The sequence below is a fragment of the Salmo salar genome, chromosome ssa04 (genome assembly GCF_905237065.1).
Source record: "Salmo salar chromosome ssa04, Ssal_v3.1, whole genome shotgun sequence".
NCBI classification, from domain to species: domain Eukaryota; kingdom Metazoa; phylum Chordata; class Actinopteri; order Salmoniformes; family Salmonidae; genus Salmo; species Salmo salar.
The window spans coordinates 38,511,978-38,531,863 of NC_059445.1; the positions used below are offsets into that span (position 1 = coordinate 38,511,978).

The following is a 19,886-nucleotide window of genomic DNA, read 5'->3' on the forward strand; positions in this document are numbered from 1 at the left end:
GGTAACTCTTTCAAGACTGTTTGAAAAGCATTCCTCATGGAGCTGCTTGAGAATATGCCAAAAGTATGCAAAGCTGTCATCAAGGTAAAGGGTGGCTACTTTGAAAAATATAAACTATATTTTGATTTAACACTTTTTTTTGGTTACTACATGATTCCATATGTGTTATTTCATAGATTTGATATCTTCACTATTTTTTTGTTAAAAATAAAATAAAAAACTTGATTGAGTAGGTGTGTCAACTTTTGACTGGTACTGTATATAACTTCTGGGAATACAATACCACAAATATGTGATAAACTGAAGTGGTTTTATACGATCTAACAATGAAGAGAAAGCTTAACTATAAGTGTTTGTTTTCCCCTGGTATGCTCCAGCGGTACAGACTCCCATCCATCGAGTCGTTGCAGAGCGCTACAGAAAAGATGGCAGTGAGAGACAGCCGCCATGGCCAGTGGTTACGTAGGAGACGTCTAGACGGAGCCCTCAACAGAGTCCCTGTTGGCTTCTACCAGAAGGTCTGGTCCATCCTCCAGAAGGTGAGATGCTGTGGGTGACGGGTGCTGGTACTCTTTGCATAGTAGTCCAAACACTTTGTTCTAGCTGGTACATGTATAATTAGCATCCGTGAAACATGTTTCTACCTGGTTCATAGATGTAATCGTCCTACTTTCTTTTTCAGTGTCATGGCCTATCTATTGTGGGGTGCATTCTTCCAGCGTCAACCACAAGAGAGGTACGCCCTAAAATATCTCCAAGCTGAGCCACATCAACTTCACGTTGCTCTGTGGCATACTCCTTCATCTAAATGATTTCATCTTCCTGTACTCATTCAAGCACATGCTCACCTCTGAACCAGATTTCAATATCACACAACATGATGCAATGTCTATTTCCTATCCACCTCTCCTGGGTGGGGGTTGTTGATCACAGATGACCCCCGGTGAGATCAAGTTTGCGGTGCACGTGGAGACGGTGCTGAATCGCGTGCCCCAGCCAGAGTACCGTCAGCTGCTGGTGGAGGCCATACTGGTGCTCACCCTGTTGGCCGAGGTGGAGCTGGAGAGCATCGGCAGTGTCGTCCATGTAGATAAGATAGTCCACATGGCCAGTGAAATGTTTTACCACGACCAGGTCAGTCAGTGGCCATACGGTAGTCTCACCTCTGCTGGGAAACAGACCGCTGTTCTTTCAGCATTGATTTTCACAGTGGAACATATTATTTATTTTATATTGTTCTTGTTATTCAGTTTCATTTACTATTTATGTATTTACTACTATTCAGTTACATTTCCTGTAAACCCCCACATGTTAATTTAGTTAAAAGTACAGTAAACAGCACAACGGGCAGTCTTTGCTATGTCATCCTTACATTGTGTCCATATTACCCTCCTCTGCAGAAAGTGCTGGGGGCTGACGACACCCTTCTGGAGAAAGATCACTCCAATGGGATCTGCAGGCTGCTGTATGACAGTGCCCCTAGTGGCCGCTACGGCACTATGACCTACCTCTGTAAAGCCGTGTGCACCTACGTCCAGGACTTCTTGCCAAGCGGTGCATGTGCCATCCAATGAGCTTCTATGCGCGTCTGTGCCCTCCAATTAGCTAACAACACATACTGTAGTAGGGCTCAGAACCTGAGAAAGGCTGATTTTTATCTAGTCACCTGACCTTTTCATCATGGAGGTTAATTTGTTTTGATATATCACATCCCAGCAAGCCTGTGCCTGACATGAACAATCGCTGTGAGGGGTCCCAGTATTTTAAATACCAACTTCTGATAATACAGCAGATTATTCTCAGAGAAATGCATGAAGCTAGGTTTCCAGACTTGTTATTCACAGAAGGTAGATATTTCTTACCCTAAAGATGGTGCAGTGTGATTCTATGTCAGAGTGAGCGATTGTTGCAATACTAGTGGTAGTGCTGCTTTTGAAAATTATCATTTTCCTATTGTGTTTTTGGGACAGGTGTGCTGTATGGATCTTTGATTAATACATTATAGTGACAATCTTCATCTTGTACACTTTGTGAGTGACAGTGCTTCAAGGCTCTCTCATAGCGAACTCGTATGATCCAATTTGACAATTATTCATCAGTATGAATGATGCTTTAACCTGCCGATATTAGCTGTCAAGGTGATTATCTGTATATCCAATAGAAACATGCATTGCACATCTACCAACAAGCTGTCACTGGTGAAAGGTACAGAGGCTACAATGAGCAGCAAGATGACCGCTGCAAAATAACAACAAAACCTGAGCAACATATGACATTTTATTCAATTGTCTTCCAAAAACAACAACCTCTGCATTTTAAAAGAAACCAGTTCATAATGTAATTTAGCATTGACAATTCAGTGTATTGTGTTCTCAATCCATTTGATGTACAAAAATAAATGAAAAATCAAAAAAAGGTATGGACCCTCACTTCCAAAACAGGACATCCTGGACAATGCTTTGTTTCATCACAGGAAAAAAAAAAAGACCGTTTTCAGATGGGCAATATGGAGTAGAATACGGTAAACAATAGAAAAGCATATTGTGAAATATGCATAAATGTATATTATACATAGCCAGAGTACATCAGGCAAAAAGTGACAATGCATGTTGACATCTTTCAATGGCTAAAAGATAAGGGAGTGAGATTTTCCACTGCAAGCGCAAAGGAAGATTACCAATATTGGCAGAGAATGACATGAACCAATGGAAGAGGGACAAGACTGAACATACTTAGAAGTCCAAAAACATTGGCAGAGTACTCAACAAAAAAGAGAGCAAGCGTTCAACAAATGTATTGAAAATAGCAACGCTTTAACAAGGAGGGGTTTACAAGACTTGAATGTCTAGCTAGCTAGGTGATGCATAGCCTTTATATTCATGTTGTTTCACGAATGTGTGGTCTCATAACTGAACAGATATTTGATAGAGCTTTGAATTGCATTTCAAATGCAAAACAGACATACAGTTATATCTGGTGGGACACACACATTTATGAACGCTTATGTAAAGAGGTAAGTCAAAATCTCGTGGAGAAATTCCTAAACATTTGCAAACACACCGGTAAGTGAAATTTCACATATGATCATGCTCTTTACCGGGCACACAAGTCAATAAAAAGACAACACTAATCATGCAAAAAGACTCGTCGCTGAAATCAAATTCCTCCAAATTGGATATCAGCAATGTGACCTCGAGAAAAAGCTGCGCTTGATGACTTTGGTGCAAAAATGTTCCTGTACGGAGAGGACAGTGTCCACTGCCACAATGAAGACACTCTTGGTAGACCAGTTGTGATACTGTTGAACCTAACCCCCATCAAGATATACACAAACATCACAGACGTACACCCCATGACACCGCCAAGCACAATGACCCCACCACAGACACAGCAATAACAACCCATGTCTCCCAATGGGCCATCACTTACAGAGCACATGTCAAAAAACATACAAGGTTATATACAGAGGACCGCGTAACAGTCAGAATTGGTCTATGGGACTGCATGAACTTGCATAAAAGCATTCAATTGACACAGATGACATTGAGACAGAATTACGTTTCAAAGAACATCTACAAAAATGTGGGCTGGTCACAGGGCATCAGAATGCAGTAGTCTGGACAGAGCCAATGATTAGCAGAATGAGAGGCTCTACAGCAATCTAACAGACGACGGACTTGTATTGAGACACGTTACGACACTTGACTACTCGTTGCTAAATAGACACTACCAGATGGCCTGGATGACTTCAGTGACCCCCACTGACCTCGGAGGACCAGAAGCTGGGAGGCCTCGTTGAAGAACACTACCCTGTTTATCTCACTGGGAAGGCATGGACATATAGAAACACAATCAATAGAAAACAAGGATTTCCCCAGCCCCTTTGACTGTACATCCCAGCAATGGTTTTAGTTTTGTGCAGTAAAACGCTCACCCCCTCCAGGGTTTGTGCTATATATGCCGTCTGTCTGTCACCGTTACGTACACCGGGCAGTTTCTGACAGACATGACCCTCGATCACATTTACAGATCTCTCTACTTCCTCCCCACTTGTCCTCTGCCCTCTCCGGCACAAAATGTAACCAGGACAGAAAGCTAGGCTCTCTCCGGGGCTGGAGTTAGAACGTGGCAGATAGTTGCCGACTTCACTGGAGCGACTGTCAGTTTCACCGTCTGGCGAAGCAGAGTCTCAGAAACGAGCTGGACGACATTCTCCAGGGGTTGGTTAGGAGCTACACCACATCAAACTGCCACTCAGAAAACACAACAATGACACATGCGACAACTCATTGGGCATCAACCTGGGGCGATACGAGAAGAAACACAAAGAACACTCTCCCAACGTTTACTCACTGACATGGGGCAAGACTGGTAGGACCGTTACAAGGACAGCGCATCCGTTTCAAAGAGCAGAATCGAACGAGATGGCGGGAAGTCCCATGCACCGTTGTGGTAGCTAAAGGAACATGGATCAAATATAAAAACAACCTGAAATAGCATCAAGCGGAGCGAACAACGGGTGGCACAGCAGAGGCAGAATGTGTCATGACTTGTGACGGTTCCGTATGAAATGAGTGGGCCTTCTTCATTTCTTTCATAGGAGCATACCGTAGGTCTATGTAGGCATGGAGCACACCATTTAAAACTAGTACAGTGGGCAGCTCTCGCCACACAGATCATAGCTTTCACAGGAACCTACGGACACATGACACAATAGCTTTTGTACATTTAGATCCGAGTGCACCGCAAATGAACACACAGACAGATATACTGTACATGCACACACGTACACAAGCCATGTGTCTCCAAGCCATTTATCCAATGTCTTACTATAACTGGTTGTGAAACAAACAAAAAAAAAATGGAATGAATACGGAGTCAACTCCAAAATGTTTGCATTGAAATGCATGAAAAACGGTGGCTACCGCAACTCTGACATGAACATTGGAGAGAAAAGACGTAGGAGTGTTGTAGTGGTTTGTATGAGATCCTAATTGGACAATGCATATGTACACCCTTGGCAAAGTTCACATTGATTAAAGTGCGTGCAAACTATCAGAGAAAGAGATGTCCATTGAAACTGACGGATTGGGGGGGGGGGGTGGCAGTCGTCTAGAATTCGCTGCAAAGGGGCCAAGCTACAAACTGGAATGCAGCCGTCGTCATAGCATGGGTTCAAACAGGCAGAACAATACCCATTCAAATGAGCAAATCAAATACAGAATGAATGTGAGCTGTGACTTGTCAAAAGGACTTAGATGGGACTCTTATATCAGCCATGATGCAGAATGTAACAGAGGTTCCATCCCACAGAGAGGCCACTGAAAGAGCACCGACACCAACAGATCACCAGTCTGTCTACACCACCATCTTCTGCTCCTTTCGCTCTTCCATCTCGCGTTGCATTTGGTTCTGGATTGGTTTGTTTTGTCTCTCTGCTTTACTGTCATGGTAAGATACTCCCAGTCCTACATGAAGTGCATCTGCATAGGAAAATAAGCCTGTTACGGTTTAATAATATCTGTCTAGTTCTAAAAGGCTTTAGATTGTGGAGTATAAATATCTCAGGAAAAGAAAAACGGGTACTGTAATACCACAAAAAAGGTTTCATAGTAACAAGATCCTAAATAATTCCAGAACCTACTGGTAAACAAACAGTAATTAGCATTGACAAATTAAGTATTAAACAGTAACTGATACATTATAAAGCAGCAAAGACAGCATTACAATTCTGATTATGATTAACCTACTTAGGAACTGATGCCTTGAATCATGATTCACATGCCAGAAGTGGTTGGGGAATGGACAGTGAAGGGGTAGACAGTGAAGGGGTAGACAGTGAAGGGGTAGACAGTGAAGGGGTAGACAGTGAAGGGGTAGACAGTGAAGGGGTAGACAGTGAAGGGGTAGACAGTGAAGGGGTAGACAGTGAAGGGGTAGACAGTGAAGGGGTAGACAGTGGGGAGTGGGGACAGGAAAGTAGACCGTGGGGAGTGGACAGTGGGGAGTGGACAGTAGACAGTGGGGAATGGGGACAGGACAGTAGACAGTGGGGGGTGGACAGTGGGGACAGGACAGTTGGGAATGGGGACAGGAAAGTAGACAGTGGGGAGTGGACAGTGGAGACAGGAAAGTAGACAGTGGGGAGTGGACAGTGGAGACAGGAAAGTAGACAGTGGGGAGTGGACAGTGGAGACAGGAAAGTAGACAGTGGGGAGTGGACAGTGGAGACAGGAAAGTAGACAGTGGGGAGAGTGGACAGTGGAGACAGGAAAGTAGACAGTGGGGAGAGTGGACAGTGGGGAATGGGGACAGGAAAGTAGACAGTGGGGAGTGGACAGTGGAGAGTGGACAGGAAAGTAGACAGTGGGGAGTGGACAGTGGAATTACCTGGGCTCCTGGCATGGGAGCGAATGGATTGGTGTGCCGAAGGACAGGTTGGTTGTACATCATATGCTGTGGTGCCATCATAGGGACTCCACCCATCTGCCCCATCTGATGAGGAGGCATCTACAACAGAGAGAGAGATGAAATGTAAACTGGGTATCAATGGTGCAGATCCCCCCCCTCAGACCCGACCTCATATTGGTATTGTTATTTTACATTGTGTGACGTTTTATTCGATTTTTTACTTCAGTTTATTCAAGTTTATTTTCTTAACTCTATTTCTTGGTTAAGGGCTTAAGGGCTTGTAAGTAAGCATTTCAGGGTAAGGTCTACTACGCCTGTTGCATTTGACGCATGTGACAAATACAATTTGATTGTTTGACCTGGGTACTGTACCACGGTGCAGATCATTCCTTACCATTCCATAAACAGGCACTTGAGGTGTCGTCATAGGAAAAGCCACCGGAGCCGGAGCCTACGGAGAGAAAGGGCGAAACGGAAAAATGAAAGACCAGTAGAACACACAGAGGAATGTACTTCTGGAAAAATGCAGTGACTCCCTCTACAGAGAGTCATGTACTTACATATCCAGTATAGATCATTCCATTCTGCAGCAGGGTTGAGGAAACGAGGAGGGAACAGGGCAAACGGAGATAGGAACGGACGGCGGATAATTCAATGGGAATTTTACGAGAGAAGGCAGATGAAAAAACGAAATGAAAAAGAGGAGACAAATAATTACAGTGCAAACGAATTCAAATAGACAAGAGGGCAAATGAGAATCGCCAGCGCCTGTGAACAGCCGCAGTAACCACTTCCACTTTCGAAGATGTGATTTTCAGACAATCATAGAGTTTAATGTGTGCTACTAGATTTCATAAGGAAAAAAAGAACGCCAACTTCTGCATTGCTGGCTTGTCCTCAGTAATATATTTGGTGAGCGTGACCAGGCGTGTATGTCTCACCATTTGTGGTATGGGCATAGGTTGAGGAGCCATGGGGGCATGATGGTTCCAGTTGGGCGTGGTACACATGGTTTTGGACTGCCAGTGAGTCCCTCCTGTGGGCTTCTTCTCTACCAGCTGGGTCCACTGAAGCTCTGGCCTGATGGACAAACACAGGGTTCAAATACACCCACAGCATTAGAGCAAGACAGGTTAGATCAGGATTCATAAATGCTTGGATGAACAACCACATCCCAATATATTACTGTAGTTGCTCTCCGCTCCTTTTCAAATGTCATGTACTCACTTTTTGGCTGGTGTTCCTGCGAACTGCAAGTCTGGAAAATGAGCGGTTAAGATATGTTACATGTTCAGATGCTGTTACAGAGCATTACTGTGTATGACCATTATGACTCCTGAAAAATGTTAGAATATGCAAAGCTACATGTAAAATAGAGGGAAAAAGAGAGACTCACTGCCAACAAGGTTGGCTAAGGAGGAGTCCAGGTCAGTGGGCATCATCTTCCCACCAGAGTGCAGTGGTATCCCAGGGCTGTGGATGTGTGTGGGCTGAGCTGGCTTCAACAGGTCCCCTGGGAGCCCCAAACCTGAGGACAGAGACATACAGGGAGAGAGAGTCAGGCTCCAGGTCTCAAAGGGAGAGAGAGTCAGGTCTGGCTAATGCTGAGTGATTAGTGCTTTTTGAGGTCAGTTTGGTTTCGGTTTGATTATTTTTAAAAAGGAATCAAGGAAATGAAATAATGACATTAAAATGATTTTAGAGCTTTTTAATGGAAATTCCAAAGTCCAAAATAGTGAACATTCAATTGCCAAAACGTTGAAAATATTCCATAGTCTCTGGCATGTCCACATTGGGTAGGTAGCAATAGAAAAATAGGAAATGACTGAAATATACAATATTTCAGTAATGTATATTACTTTGTTTTTATTTAATGACTTTAATATTTTTTATTCAGAACATCATCTCATCTCGGCTTAGGTAGTAGCAGCCAGCCAGACCATCTAACGCAGTGGTATTCAAAGTAGGGGTCACGACCCCTACTGCAGTGGGGTAGCCAAAATCAGAACAGAGAATTAAGAGTACAGAATATTGGATGGGACGATATACAAATGTTTTTGAGGAAGATCATTTGAAAGATATAATTGTATTGGAGTAAATGTCTTTATTGGTTTTATTTTCCTTTGACGAGAAAATGAAATTAATGTAAGGTCATTTGTTGATTTAAAAATGTAGCGATTTTAAGGTTGCGTCATCGGATTTGGGGTGGCGTCGAGTTGCAAGAAATTATTGGGGAGGGGAAAAAAATAGGATCCCCGCTGAAAAGGGTTGAATACCACTGATCTAACGCTGTCTTTAGTCATCCTATTTAGCTAGGCTAGCCTGCCTAAGTATGCTGCAGAGCTGTCTGACGAAATCATTTGACTAGTTCTTCCAGGTAGATAACGCGAACTGTCTCTATTCCTCTCTCATGCAGTCTCTGCGGGTCTGTGTGTCTCCTAACTTAGCAGGCGGGAAAGTGTATCCGTCTCTGTCCGAGTCGGAAAGGACGGGCGCAATGGATTATTGTAATTGTAGTTAATTACCACACTTTGGCGCTGAAATAAGTTGAATATTTGCTTCCTGAAAACTACAACTCCCTTCAGCCCAGCGTCCCACGTAGTTCTTGACATTATTTCTCTCGTGAATGATTTGATTTCGCTGTAGAGAAACCGCGCACTGGGCGCACAAAAAAACAGAACTAAATGGAATTCAAGTAATAGTACTGACATCGGTTAATTAGTTGTTTAACAGACCTGCCAACCTTGTCCAACTTTTTAAGAGTACCAGACGCGTGCGGCAAATTGGAGATTCAACTTGCAAATGCATTTTTAGAAGCATTGCCTCTATAGCTAATACCAGACACGCATTGGGTAGGCATTATCGCGCAGTCTTCTAAACTCCCGACTCCATTTAACGCCAAGATGTTTATATTTATTTTTGATTATACTTTTGTCATGCATTTTGTGACGTGGATCATAATTACAGTCACGGTCTATCAGGTTGCGTGACCCTCGTAATGGTACGTGGAAAATACAACTAATGGGACGCAGAATTAAATGTATATCCCACTCGCACAAATGCGACCAGTTATTTTTCGTATTTGCGTTTCATTTCTTTCTCTAGCAAATGCTAGTGAACTGCTGGCACTTTAGAGCCCACTGAATGTCCATCTTATGTTCGCTAACATTAGCTTGAAACAATTAGTGTTTACCTTTCCACAACACACGGAGTCGAAAAGGGATTTGTCCATGTGTTTATGTACAGCTGACAGTCGGCAAACACAGCATCACAACAAACAGGAGGCAGACACGGGGTAGCTAGGATCTATTCATCTCCATGTCCGTTGACACAAACTCCGTACATGCATGTGTGTTGCAGCTCGAGAATCGGGATGTTAGATTTACTCAGTGGATACATTTAAAAAAAAAAAAAAATCATGCCCTATTCATTTCTGCATACTTTTAACTCGGATCTCGTACCTGCACACATGGACAGAGAACTGTGTAGTTGGTAGCAAAATGCTTGCATGTTGGCAGGTCTGGTTAATAACAACAACATACAAACAAAAATGGTTAATCGCTCAGCACTAGGTCTGGGTCACACAGGGAGAGAGAGTCAAAGTCAGTCTCAGGTCACAGTGAGAGAAGGAAAGAGAGCGAGTCGGGCTGCAGGTTACACAGGGAGGGCGAGAGAGTGAGTCAGGCTGCAGGAAGAGAGAAAGAAAGCATGAGTGAAAGAAAGAGAGAGTCAGGCTGCAGGTTACACAGCGAGAGAGCGAGTCAGGCTACAGGCAATAACCCTAGCCCCAGGCATATTGTAATGCCATTTCAGTCCTGTCAGCTGTCCAGTAGAGTGACACAAGCCATATTGACTCACCAATCAGAGAGAGAGGGCATCCAGCAGGGATAGGTATCGTAGCAGGGAAGAGGAGAGGAGGAAATTGCATTGGGGACAAAACTGGACATTTCATTTCTTCTAATAAAGGTTGGGGTCGACATCAATTAATATCTTATTTATGTCCTGCAGTGACTGATTTCTGTCCATCACAATCTGCTCAATGTACCTGCCTTCATTTTAAATACAATACTAGTCTTCAAGAGTATAGTGTGTGTGTGCGTGCGTGCGCATGTGTCAGTATGTGTTTTTGTGTCCCTCACCTCCCCAGGCGTTGTTGTTAGACGGCACAGTGTGTATGGTCTGGATGTTCGGGTTGAAGGTGGGCTGGAGGTTGAACAAGTCACTGGTGAGATTTGGCACGCTGGGGAAACAGAGGAGAGAGACAGACAACAGATAAAACAAAATCATAGCAGAGCAGGCCCCTTCAGGGCAGAGAGGAAGAGTTACAGCGGACAGGACCAACCACTTGGAAGACTGCCATTCAGCCATCCATTTTAAACGTGGCTCACAGGTCCTTTCCACGAATAACCCAACTAATATACTGTGAAGTGATTTTAAAATAAGATGCATACAGTTTATATTATACAAACTGAACAACCTGTGTGAAACATACCCATAGGTATTAACTTAAGCACAAGGATTATCAGACCGTAGGGTCTGCTTACTTATTTGTAACGGACACAACAGATGAGTTGGAGAAGTGGTCTGTGGCCCCACTGCTGCCGTTGGCACTGCCCACCGACTGGGAGCCGGGAGAGACGGTCGGCGTCTGCACGTCAATCACCTTGGCTCCCTCGTCCTGTGGGACAAACGCATCAAGTCAAGCCCGCAAAAAGTGACAGTACATCAGGGTTGAGAATTTTTTTTATTCAGACTCAATTCATACAGCAATGCATCTACATTGTAATGAAATGTTGCTGTACTGTGACCCTGTCTGACCTTGAGACTGTTCTCGTCCTCCTTCTCGTCCATGCGGCTGAGAGAGATCCCAGTGCTGGACAGTGACGACACAGCACTAGACAAGGTGTTAGCTCTGGAGAGATCACACAGCGCTTATCAGTGACCACCACGTACGCTCACTGTCACACACGGCATTCTGGGACTGACCACTCATGAATAATTCCTTTATTTGTGAACATTTCTGACTCTTGCGTTCCGTAATTGTCATACAATAGACAGGTCTGACACACAAACACATGAAACACTCCCAAATCCAGGATAAATGAGTCTGCATTGCCGTTGTAGTCCAGATGACATACTAGCTAAGGGTGGAACACTGGCCCAGCATCATTTGCACATTCATCCTCATATCTATCAAAGCTTCAGTGAGTGACAAATGTTCTGAAATGCCTGCTTCAGTGTAAATGCCTACTTCAGACACAAAGCCTGAAACATTAGCACCAGTGGGTGTGTGTGTGTGTGTCTGTTTGTTGGTTACCTGGTGGCTGTGGAGAGCTCCTTGATTTTCCTCCCCTCCAGAGAGGCCAAATGCTGCTCCAAGGCTTCCAGGAGGCTGCTAGGGGCCTGGTGGAGGGGGGGGCACGGGGAAACATTAATGCACCAAGTGAGGATAGCACTGTGTAGAACAATTGTTTTCCCAATCGCGTGCACACACACACTGCATTTGCATACACTCGCGTACAGGAACACAGACATTTGCGCCCGAGTAAGCGCACAGACACACGCGCCCACAAACACACGCGTCCCGCGCGTACACACACAAACAAACACAGCGGCCAAGTGGCACATTGTCCTAAGCTTATTCATGTTCAGTATAGTCTCCATATTTGCAGGTATTGTACGTAAGACAATACATCTGGTATAATTAGGTTTGGCTCCATGCCAGACATGCACAGATCAGTCCTCTCTCATGCAAGCAAGTACACAGGCCTGGGAGGTCATTTGTACAGTGTGCCGGTTCCTGTGGGGTTCAGAACACATCACATCGTCTGTTGGCATACGGAAAGGAGCTTAGAAGCCCCTTCACAGGTGTGTATAAATGCTCCACACACACACACATCCCAGTCCATAAATTGTGAGTTAACCAATGGATTCCGTTTCCTATAATCATTTGGGTAACTATTCATGAATATCAAATTTCATAAATGTATTTTGCAGGTTAGAGGAGAAATTCTAGTAGCAGACGGTCAAATTTGGTGATTAGCTTTAGTGTCTAGTTCAAAAAGGTTTGGAAGCCAAACGAGTTAACTCACAGAAAGGCAAAACGTCCGATGAAAATGAGGTACACACACACTTGGGAAATGAACAGTGTATTTTATAAAGACATACAAAATGATGGTTTAATAAACCAAGGATCAGCGAATTCATTTCCCCACATGTGATACCCATGTTTCAGCCCAACATTTGCTTTTCATTACAGAATGCAATCTTAACACATGCAGTAACTTGCAAAAATAAGAATGTTCATATACTTATTTTGAGGGAATAAGAGAGAATAATGAGAATTCTGGATATCCTTCTTCTGAGAAATCTAGAATATACTAAAAGTTTCAAATAAACAGAAAAAAAAAATCTACAGCTCAGTAAAGACATGGGTTACTATTTAGTTGAACAGGGATACATAAGGTCTTCATAAGCACCGCAAACACGACATAATTGACAGAAACGTTTGCTCATGTTTATTTTTGCCCCATGTGGAGGGAAACACCATTACTGTCATTGAAGAAAGCTTCAACCAGTGTTTGTAGCGTCACAGATGTTGTGCAAGTGCTTAGGATTGCATTATGTATACCAATCAAGTAATATTTGCAGAAACCTATTTGGTAGAAGCCATTCACTGCTCTCCCCACAGCTATTTTGATGGGATATCTTGTCCGGAAAAAAAGATATACAATATAGTGTTCATTTTGAGGCAACGCAAAGTTAAACTGTGAGAGAAATCAAGAGCTTGATTCCTCTAAGCTATTCTATCAAGAGATGTCATCCCTTGATGTACAAAAGGCTTATATGGGCCTCACACAAGCCCCATACGCCCATATTTGTTAGGACAGAGGCTGAAGAGGTGCCTGACTTTTCAGCGCCATTTCAAAATCAAACAAACAGAACATTTTTTTTATTTTGTGTGTGAACTTTAGAAAACTGTGATTCAACTATACAAAAGACTCAAGTCTAAGGAAAAGACGTAAAGCATCGGTCTGCCTAAAATCTGCCCGAAAGACATGAGACCAGGGAAGTCTGTGTTTTGCACAATCTCCAAAATTTTGGAAACAAAATATGGCGCAGCAGAATCCAAGGTTCACATATTAGGAACCCATTTTATGGATGTAGGCCCTCTCTACCCTAGAGCTCAGAGAGAGGGAGGTAAAAATCAGGTAGAAAAGGAGGGGGCGGTTGGAAGCCTGTAGGGTGAGTAGGGAATGGGTGCGTTTAGAATGGAGCGACATGGGAGATATTGAGATGAAATGCACCACTGACCTGTGTGAGATCTGGGATGTCACCCTGATCAATTCCAACTTGCTGTGTCACAAAAAAGGAGGGGGGGAGGGGGGGGGGGGGCAAACAAAAACCAAACATAATAAACAAACGAACACAACCACAGAATAAAGGGGGGGGGTAGGTGTGTGGAGGAGGGAGAAAGAAGAATCAAACGAAAGGATCCATTACTCCATGCAGTGACTAGAAACAAAACAACAAAAAGACAACAGGCAGGGGAATTGGCATGCCCACACGTACACACACACGCACACACACACACAGGATCTGAAGACTGGGTTTGAAATGAATGTTTACACACTGAAATGCCACTGACAGGTGGGCCGGGTACATTGGGCTGTAATACTCATGTGACTGCAAGGTGAGAAACATCCAAAAGAAAACACACAACTAATGTTGACTTTGAACGAGAAAAAAAAAAAGGCAGGGGAACAAATGACAAACACATTGTTAGACGAGTAAATGAATGGGCCCTTAAAGTCAACGTTAGCCCGTTTTTGGATAGAAACACACCCCCATCACCCCAAACCTTCCTCCAAATAGTTACCAAATCAGTAAAGACAGCAAGAACGCCTTTTAATAAAAGAATGCACGGGAAATTAGAAAACTACAGAGAGATACGGATTATCTTTGCAACAGGGCCTCGTGACTTGCAAGTAGTACTCTACGTGGATAACAGCAGACATTCATCATTGAAAAAGAGAGAAAGGGAAGGAAAGAGTAAGGGAAAAAAAAACTCTTGCTAAGACATGCAATGCAGGCATCAAAACAGGCAGCACATGGAGGGGCCTTCACCTTGAGCTTTTCAGGCCCACTAATAGGCTGACCCCTGCATTCATGACCAGCATTAGCCTCCACCACACAGCAACAGAGGGACAGAGAGACAGAGAGAGAGAAAGGGGGAGAAGAGCAGAGGTCCGGGAGAAGAGCCCCACCTTCTTGCTGGATCTATCAGAAACCTTCCTTTCCTCAACACAAGTGGAAAAGGGAAAACATTACCTCTGCAACTTTGAGAAACTCTGACAGCTTGGTCATTCTGTTCAGAAACGTCTTATAAATCTCCAGGGCGTCTTTGCATTGGTTCTTCTTCATATCAAAATATTTCTCTTTAGGATACAAGAAGAAGACAGGTTAACTCGGCGAAAGAACAAAAAGAAACAAGGATTTGGGCTATTTCTTTTATATAGTATACAATTTACAAACAGCACAGCGACATCCTAGCGGCACCACAGTGATCTAACAGATATAGAGTGTACTTACCCAGCATGTTGATCACTCCTTCATTGTACGCGGCAAAGAGGCGGATGGAGTCTTTGAAGAGCAGTATGAAGGCGCTGTTGATGACGCCATTGGTCAGCTCGTTAGAGTTAGCCTGGGAAAATGACAGACGAAGAGACAACACATTGAGAGCTCCTGCAGACAGCTCCCTGTCATCATGTAGCCCATGTTCATTTAAGGACCAAGACCATGGACCCCCATGCAGCCTACCTGAAAGTCCAGCAGTGCATCCAGCTGATTCTGAATGATAGGCAGAGTCTTGATCAGCTTCTCAACAGTCATGGTGCGCATCACACCATCGACCCTGTCGACAAGAGGCACGGAGAACCACTTTAACAGGACAAGCGACTGACAAACACGTTGCTCTGAACAGATAAAGCATCTCCGTGTCAATCATGATGACGCACACCATATCCAAAGTGGCTGCTGAAATCAGTTGGCCAGTTGAGCTGGGTTACCTTGAATCTATTTAAGACCCGTCTCCACTGATGTAGCTTAATGATGCATCTTAGTGTGACATGGGGAGGTGTTCCACGCTCGCCACAACAGGACATCTTACCCTCTCTTCATCTTGGTGAAGTCCACAGCCACTAGTCTGTAGGACATGGCCTTCTCATTCAGATACCTGCTGTAGCGTCTGATGAACGTTGACATGTCATAACCTGGCAGAGAGGGAGCACTTGTATTAGTATAAGTGCTAGTTGGTGGCTTACAGAGCCAAACCTCTGCAATGCATTCAGAATGACGGTTTGAACTGCGCATTTTTTGTTTATTCATTGCACGTTTCTATGTTGTTTTGTACCTGTGACTTTTGTACAGTGTGGTGTGGAATTGCTTCCACGTACAAATTCCCAACAGTACCTTGTAACGCTCCCTTATCCAAGAAGTTGTTCAGGTTAAAAAGTGTGTTTCTGGACGCCAGATACTGGATTAGTCGCTGGTGGAATAAAGAGAGAGCGGCAGCGTGATCATAACCAGTAAGAATAAAGATTAAATCAGTAAATAATATACTGTAAACCCATTTAACACATGTATTTTTTTTATACAAAGTGACTTAGTCGTGCGTGCATACATTTTCTTTGTAAGGGTGTTCCCGTGAATTTAACCCAGTGTTCTGGCGCTGCGAGCGCCATGCTCTGCCAACTGAGCGACAGAGGTCCACTTTAACAGTGAAGCCAGTCTGTCAGTGGGTGACTCACCTCGTTGCCGTACATCATGAGGTGGTGCGTGGTGACGAGGGCCTTGAACACCACCACCCAGCTGTTGTTGGCCGTCCTCTCGAACAACGTGTCAGCCAGGTGGGGAACACTCACGTTCAGCTCGTTGGTGCAGTGGATCAGGTCTGCCGACGACACAGAATGGTGACATTTGAAACATTTAATAGTGCTTTCGGTGCTTAAGAAATGTTGTACTCTACTCTACACTAAGGCTGATCAACTCACACACAGTGCCTCTTCACCGAAGACGATGTGGGCGATGAAACTACCGAAATCCATTCATTTCCAATGGAAGAGAAGCGAAGTGGGTGGATGCCCATTTGACGACGCGAGCACGGGCGCCAGACGTGAACAGAGTGGGACCAAAGTTGGGGAAGCTGAACTTTATGCAAACACTCTGCGACATCGATGAGCTAGACCGATCGAGGCTCACTATGGCTTCCAGCCCCCTACTGGATAGGCTGCTGATACCTAGCACTACCCAGCTTGCTTGCACCCACACAAGGGCAAAGCTAGCGTGGCGAGGCTGGATACCAGTGTCAGTGAAAACATATTGTCATGCTGAAAACTCCGAGCGGCAGTTGGATCTCTGCTCCGCCCCTCGCACCCTTCAAAAAGATCCACATTCTTTTACTAGTGAATTAACTCTCACTTATTATGCCTTAATTACAGAGACTAAGCCTGCAATTAACATTTCAAATTGGAAATCTGATTGTAAAACAGACCGTCATAAAAATAACCTCGAATATGATTGTATAGTCCTTCAAGACATTTCACTGTAGTCTAAGCTGAGTCTAAGCTTATGCTAAACCTTAAAAGGGAACTTAAAGGAAATACAAATGGAATATCAAGACGCCTGGATAATCCAGAGGAATTACACTCTTTAAAGAACTAAATTGCAGTAGGGTACCACACTTTTAAGTCACATTTGAAGTCTTCCCAAATGCCACTCAGAGAAATGGCAGTTTTTATGACTACAAGATTTTAGCTCATGTAATTCCACTCAGCATGACTAAGGTGACTAAAATGTTCACAATTGGATTAGTTTGGATAAAGGTTGGGCAAAGAATTATACAATTAAACATTCCTTCCCCAGAAAATAATCAAACTGGCAGCACATGATTAGACCTGGGACCCAACTAGCCTACCTTGTTTCGCTGAACCAATAACCCTCTGGGTCTATGGCATTTGTTGCAGCCCAGAACAGGACTGATTGATCTTAATTGATTGACTGGACACGATGTTGATTGTGTCAAGTCATTATTTGGGTATAAAGCCACCTAACCTAATCCTCAGTAGTTAAACGTGGAGAAAATACTTTCTACCCAATAATTACTCCAGTTCCACATTCCCACACACAGATAAAACAGACACATGTTGAGATCAAGATTGTCTATGACACTGCTGCCACTGAACAAATATGAATGACCTACAGACACCAGCTCATCACAAACTGACGTAGCTGAGAAAACTCAAAAGGCTACATACATACATACACCACAATGTACTAAGGTATTATACCTAAATTAGACACATTGTCCTCTAGAACTCAGTAGGAAATGAAGACATGGTTTGCAATAGGTAGACTGACTCCAATGGTGCTTCTTTAAACCTATGCTGCCATAAACATTTTCATAGCCTATTAAAAAAGGAAAATTTACAAAAAAATATTACTGCATACAATGATGAATAAAGTGTAGCGGGCTATTTATGATCACAATATGTGCATTTGCATCTGATTTGCTTGCTGTTTGGGGTTTTAGGATGGGTTTCTGTACAGCACTTTCTGACATCTGCTGGTGTAAAAAGGGCTTTATAAATACATTTGATTGATTGATTTTCTTGTATGACACTCAGTAATAATAATATATTTGTCTCATCATGCTCAGGCTACAACACGACAGACTACTGTAGGATAATGACACTGTATGATAATGATTGACTACTGAGCTGTTGAAGCCTATGATGCGCAATTATTCATAGTCTAATAGAATCATTTCGATAAACCCTTGGCCATACCAAACATGATGTACATAATGACAAATACAGGTCGTCTTGAATATTCAATGTAACCAATGCTTTTGTTGCTAGTATGTAGCAACGGCGGTGCACTGGTGGTGGTGGACTTAACCTACAGTCAAGGTGTTTCTTCTTGGGTCCGCTGACTTCATGCGTCGTGGCCTTGCAGACGGCTTTGCTTATAGCGGATCCTGTCATGCTGTGCTGAGCCGCAGCGATCCGATCCGTGATAGACTGTCCAGACATATTCCAAACGCAGTAAATGGGGAATCAGAAATCAAATTGTCTTTAGTTATGATAGAGAGGGTGCCCTCTAAACAAACTGCCCGTCTGAAAACAAAAACGTACACTGACGCGAATCCGATGGGAGAATTCATACGGCGGCCAAATAAAATTGACGGCTACATTCAGTAAACGAAATGGCAATCCAATGTCCCACAAATACAAATACAAAAACCTAACCCACGCCAATATCAGGTCAGAATGATTCGTTCGGAGGTCGCGATACTACGATATATCCCCGTAATAGCTTTCCAATGGTGATGCCGGTTAGAGTGTACAGCCGCAACAGTAGCCTGCATGAATACAATTGAGCATCAGGAGAGCAACAATCATTGATTAGTTAGCCTACCAATCCTCGGTTGGTGATCACGCGACGTTCGCTCTGGTTATGATTGGGGCTAGACTAATTTTGAAGACGTTACAAAAGAGCGTATGAATGTTTTTTTTTTCCCTCTCAAGCTCCCCTCTGTTCGTGTCGAGGTCTTGTGGCAGTGACTCCTCCTCCTTTTCCCATATCCTTTAATTGACGTGCTCCATATGGTTTATCCTGATTGCGTTTAATCTTTTTACAAATGTTTTTTTGTTAGGTAGTCGATTATTCTTTTTTTTTTTTCTTCTTCTCACTCAAACTTCACGTGTAAAATGGCAGTGTAGCCTATGAATCAGGTGACTTGGAAAGGGGTTGATTGGGCAACGCCGAAAGGGTCCGGGCAGGGCATCTTAAAGCGGAACACCGTAACTGAATATTAGGCAGCTGCTTCTTGATTTGAAGTGGATGGAATCTGTCTGACTCTGCAGCACTGTCCAATCAGATCCAGACACATCTGAAGACAAACCCCTGGGTTAGTGTGCTATTGACGTTAATACCATTGTCATTGGACTATAACAACAACCTTTCACAAAACACCAGCTTCTCAGTTCCCTGCAGCTCTCTATGGGAATGTAGGATAGACAGCACATGCAATGTCTAGGCATGTTGTCCCAAATGTGACTCTACTCGGCCTGCGAGTGAGATACAATCCCTAATATGAGTCAGATTTGGCTAGATTTGATTTATCTTCCTCTATTTGGCTTCCTCTATTTTACAAATACTGTACAGGATGTAAATTAATTTTTATAGGCTACCAACTATATGAAAAGGTTTGAGAATTCACTGGTTCTCTCCCTTTCTTGTCCAGCCTCGTCCTGGGATCAACTCATGGTGGAGGATGCAGATTAGGATGAGAGGAGAACTGACATCAATACTATCCTTGTATACCTGTGTGGTAATAATATAATGCCATAGCAACAACGTTGCATTAACATGCTGTGTTGGACAACTAACATGGTCAACACATAGGCTACAGA

The 19,886-nt window shown here is 43.6% G+C and overlaps 2 protein-coding genes across 5 annotated transcripts in view; one reads left to right on the forward strand and one right to left on the reverse strand.

Annotated features, from left to right (window-relative positions):
* The window catches only part of phka1b (phosphorylase kinase, alpha 1b (muscle)), a 27,536-nt gene extending 24,213 nt beyond the window's left edge, over positions 1-3,323 (forward strand). Inside the window, exons 29-32 of the mRNA XM_014196010.2 lie at positions 378-539; positions 683-736; positions 934-1,134; positions 1,401-3,323. Of these exons, the coding sequence (XP_014051485.1) occupies positions 378-539; positions 683-736; positions 934-1,134; positions 1,401-1,574 (591 nt within the window). The 3' untranslated portion in view covers positions 1,575-3,323. The remainder of the gene's footprint in view (positions 1-377; positions 540-682; positions 737-933; positions 1,135-1,400) is intronic.
* LOC106602958 (phosphatidylinositol-binding clathrin assembly protein) lies at positions 2,264-19,804 on the reverse strand. 4 transcript variants are annotated; one of them, XM_014196015.2, is made up of 19 exons: positions 18,374-19,804; positions 16,221-16,363; positions 15,883-15,958; positions 15,581-15,683; positions 15,232-15,325; positions 15,004-15,115; positions 14,743-14,849; positions 13,726-13,767; positions 11,729-11,814; positions 11,230-11,323; positions 10,956-11,089; positions 10,551-10,651; positions 7,808-7,924; positions 7,639-7,669; positions 7,353-7,491; positions 6,972-6,995; positions 6,806-6,862; positions 6,391-6,510; positions 2,264-5,501 (listed from the first exon to the last, which is right to left on the reverse strand). In XM_014196015.2, the coding sequence occupies exons 1-19, from the start codon at positions 18,501-18,503 to the stop codon at positions 5,469-5,471; spliced, it is 1,743 nt and encodes a 580-aa protein (XP_014051490.1). In that variant the 5' UTR covers positions 18,504-19,804; the 3' UTR covers positions 2,264-5,468. The 4 variants fall into 4 exon arrangements, with proteins under 4 accessions (XP_014051490.1, XP_014051491.1, XP_014051489.1 ...); XM_014196016.2 differs by having other exon boundaries at positions 2,264-5,483; positions 7,808-7,939; XM_014196014.2 differs by having other exon boundaries at positions 7,808-7,939.
* Positions 19,805-19,886: the final 82 nt, after the last annotated feature.

Excerpts from the sequence above, each read along its gene's own strand:
- LOC106602958 (XM_014196014.2), bottom strand. The coding sequence starts at position 18,503 with ATGTCTGGACAGTCTATCACGGATCGGATCGCTGCGGCTCAGCACAGC. Across the intron at positions 15,959-16,220 it reads TCATGATGTACGGCAACGAG|CGACTAATCCAGTATCTGGC; the intron begins GTGAGTCACCCA and ends TTATTCCACCAG. Across the intron at positions 15,116-15,231 it reads ATGCACTGCTGGACTTTCAG|GCTAACTCTAACGAGCTGAC; the intron begins GTAGGCTGCATG and ends TCATTTTCCCAG.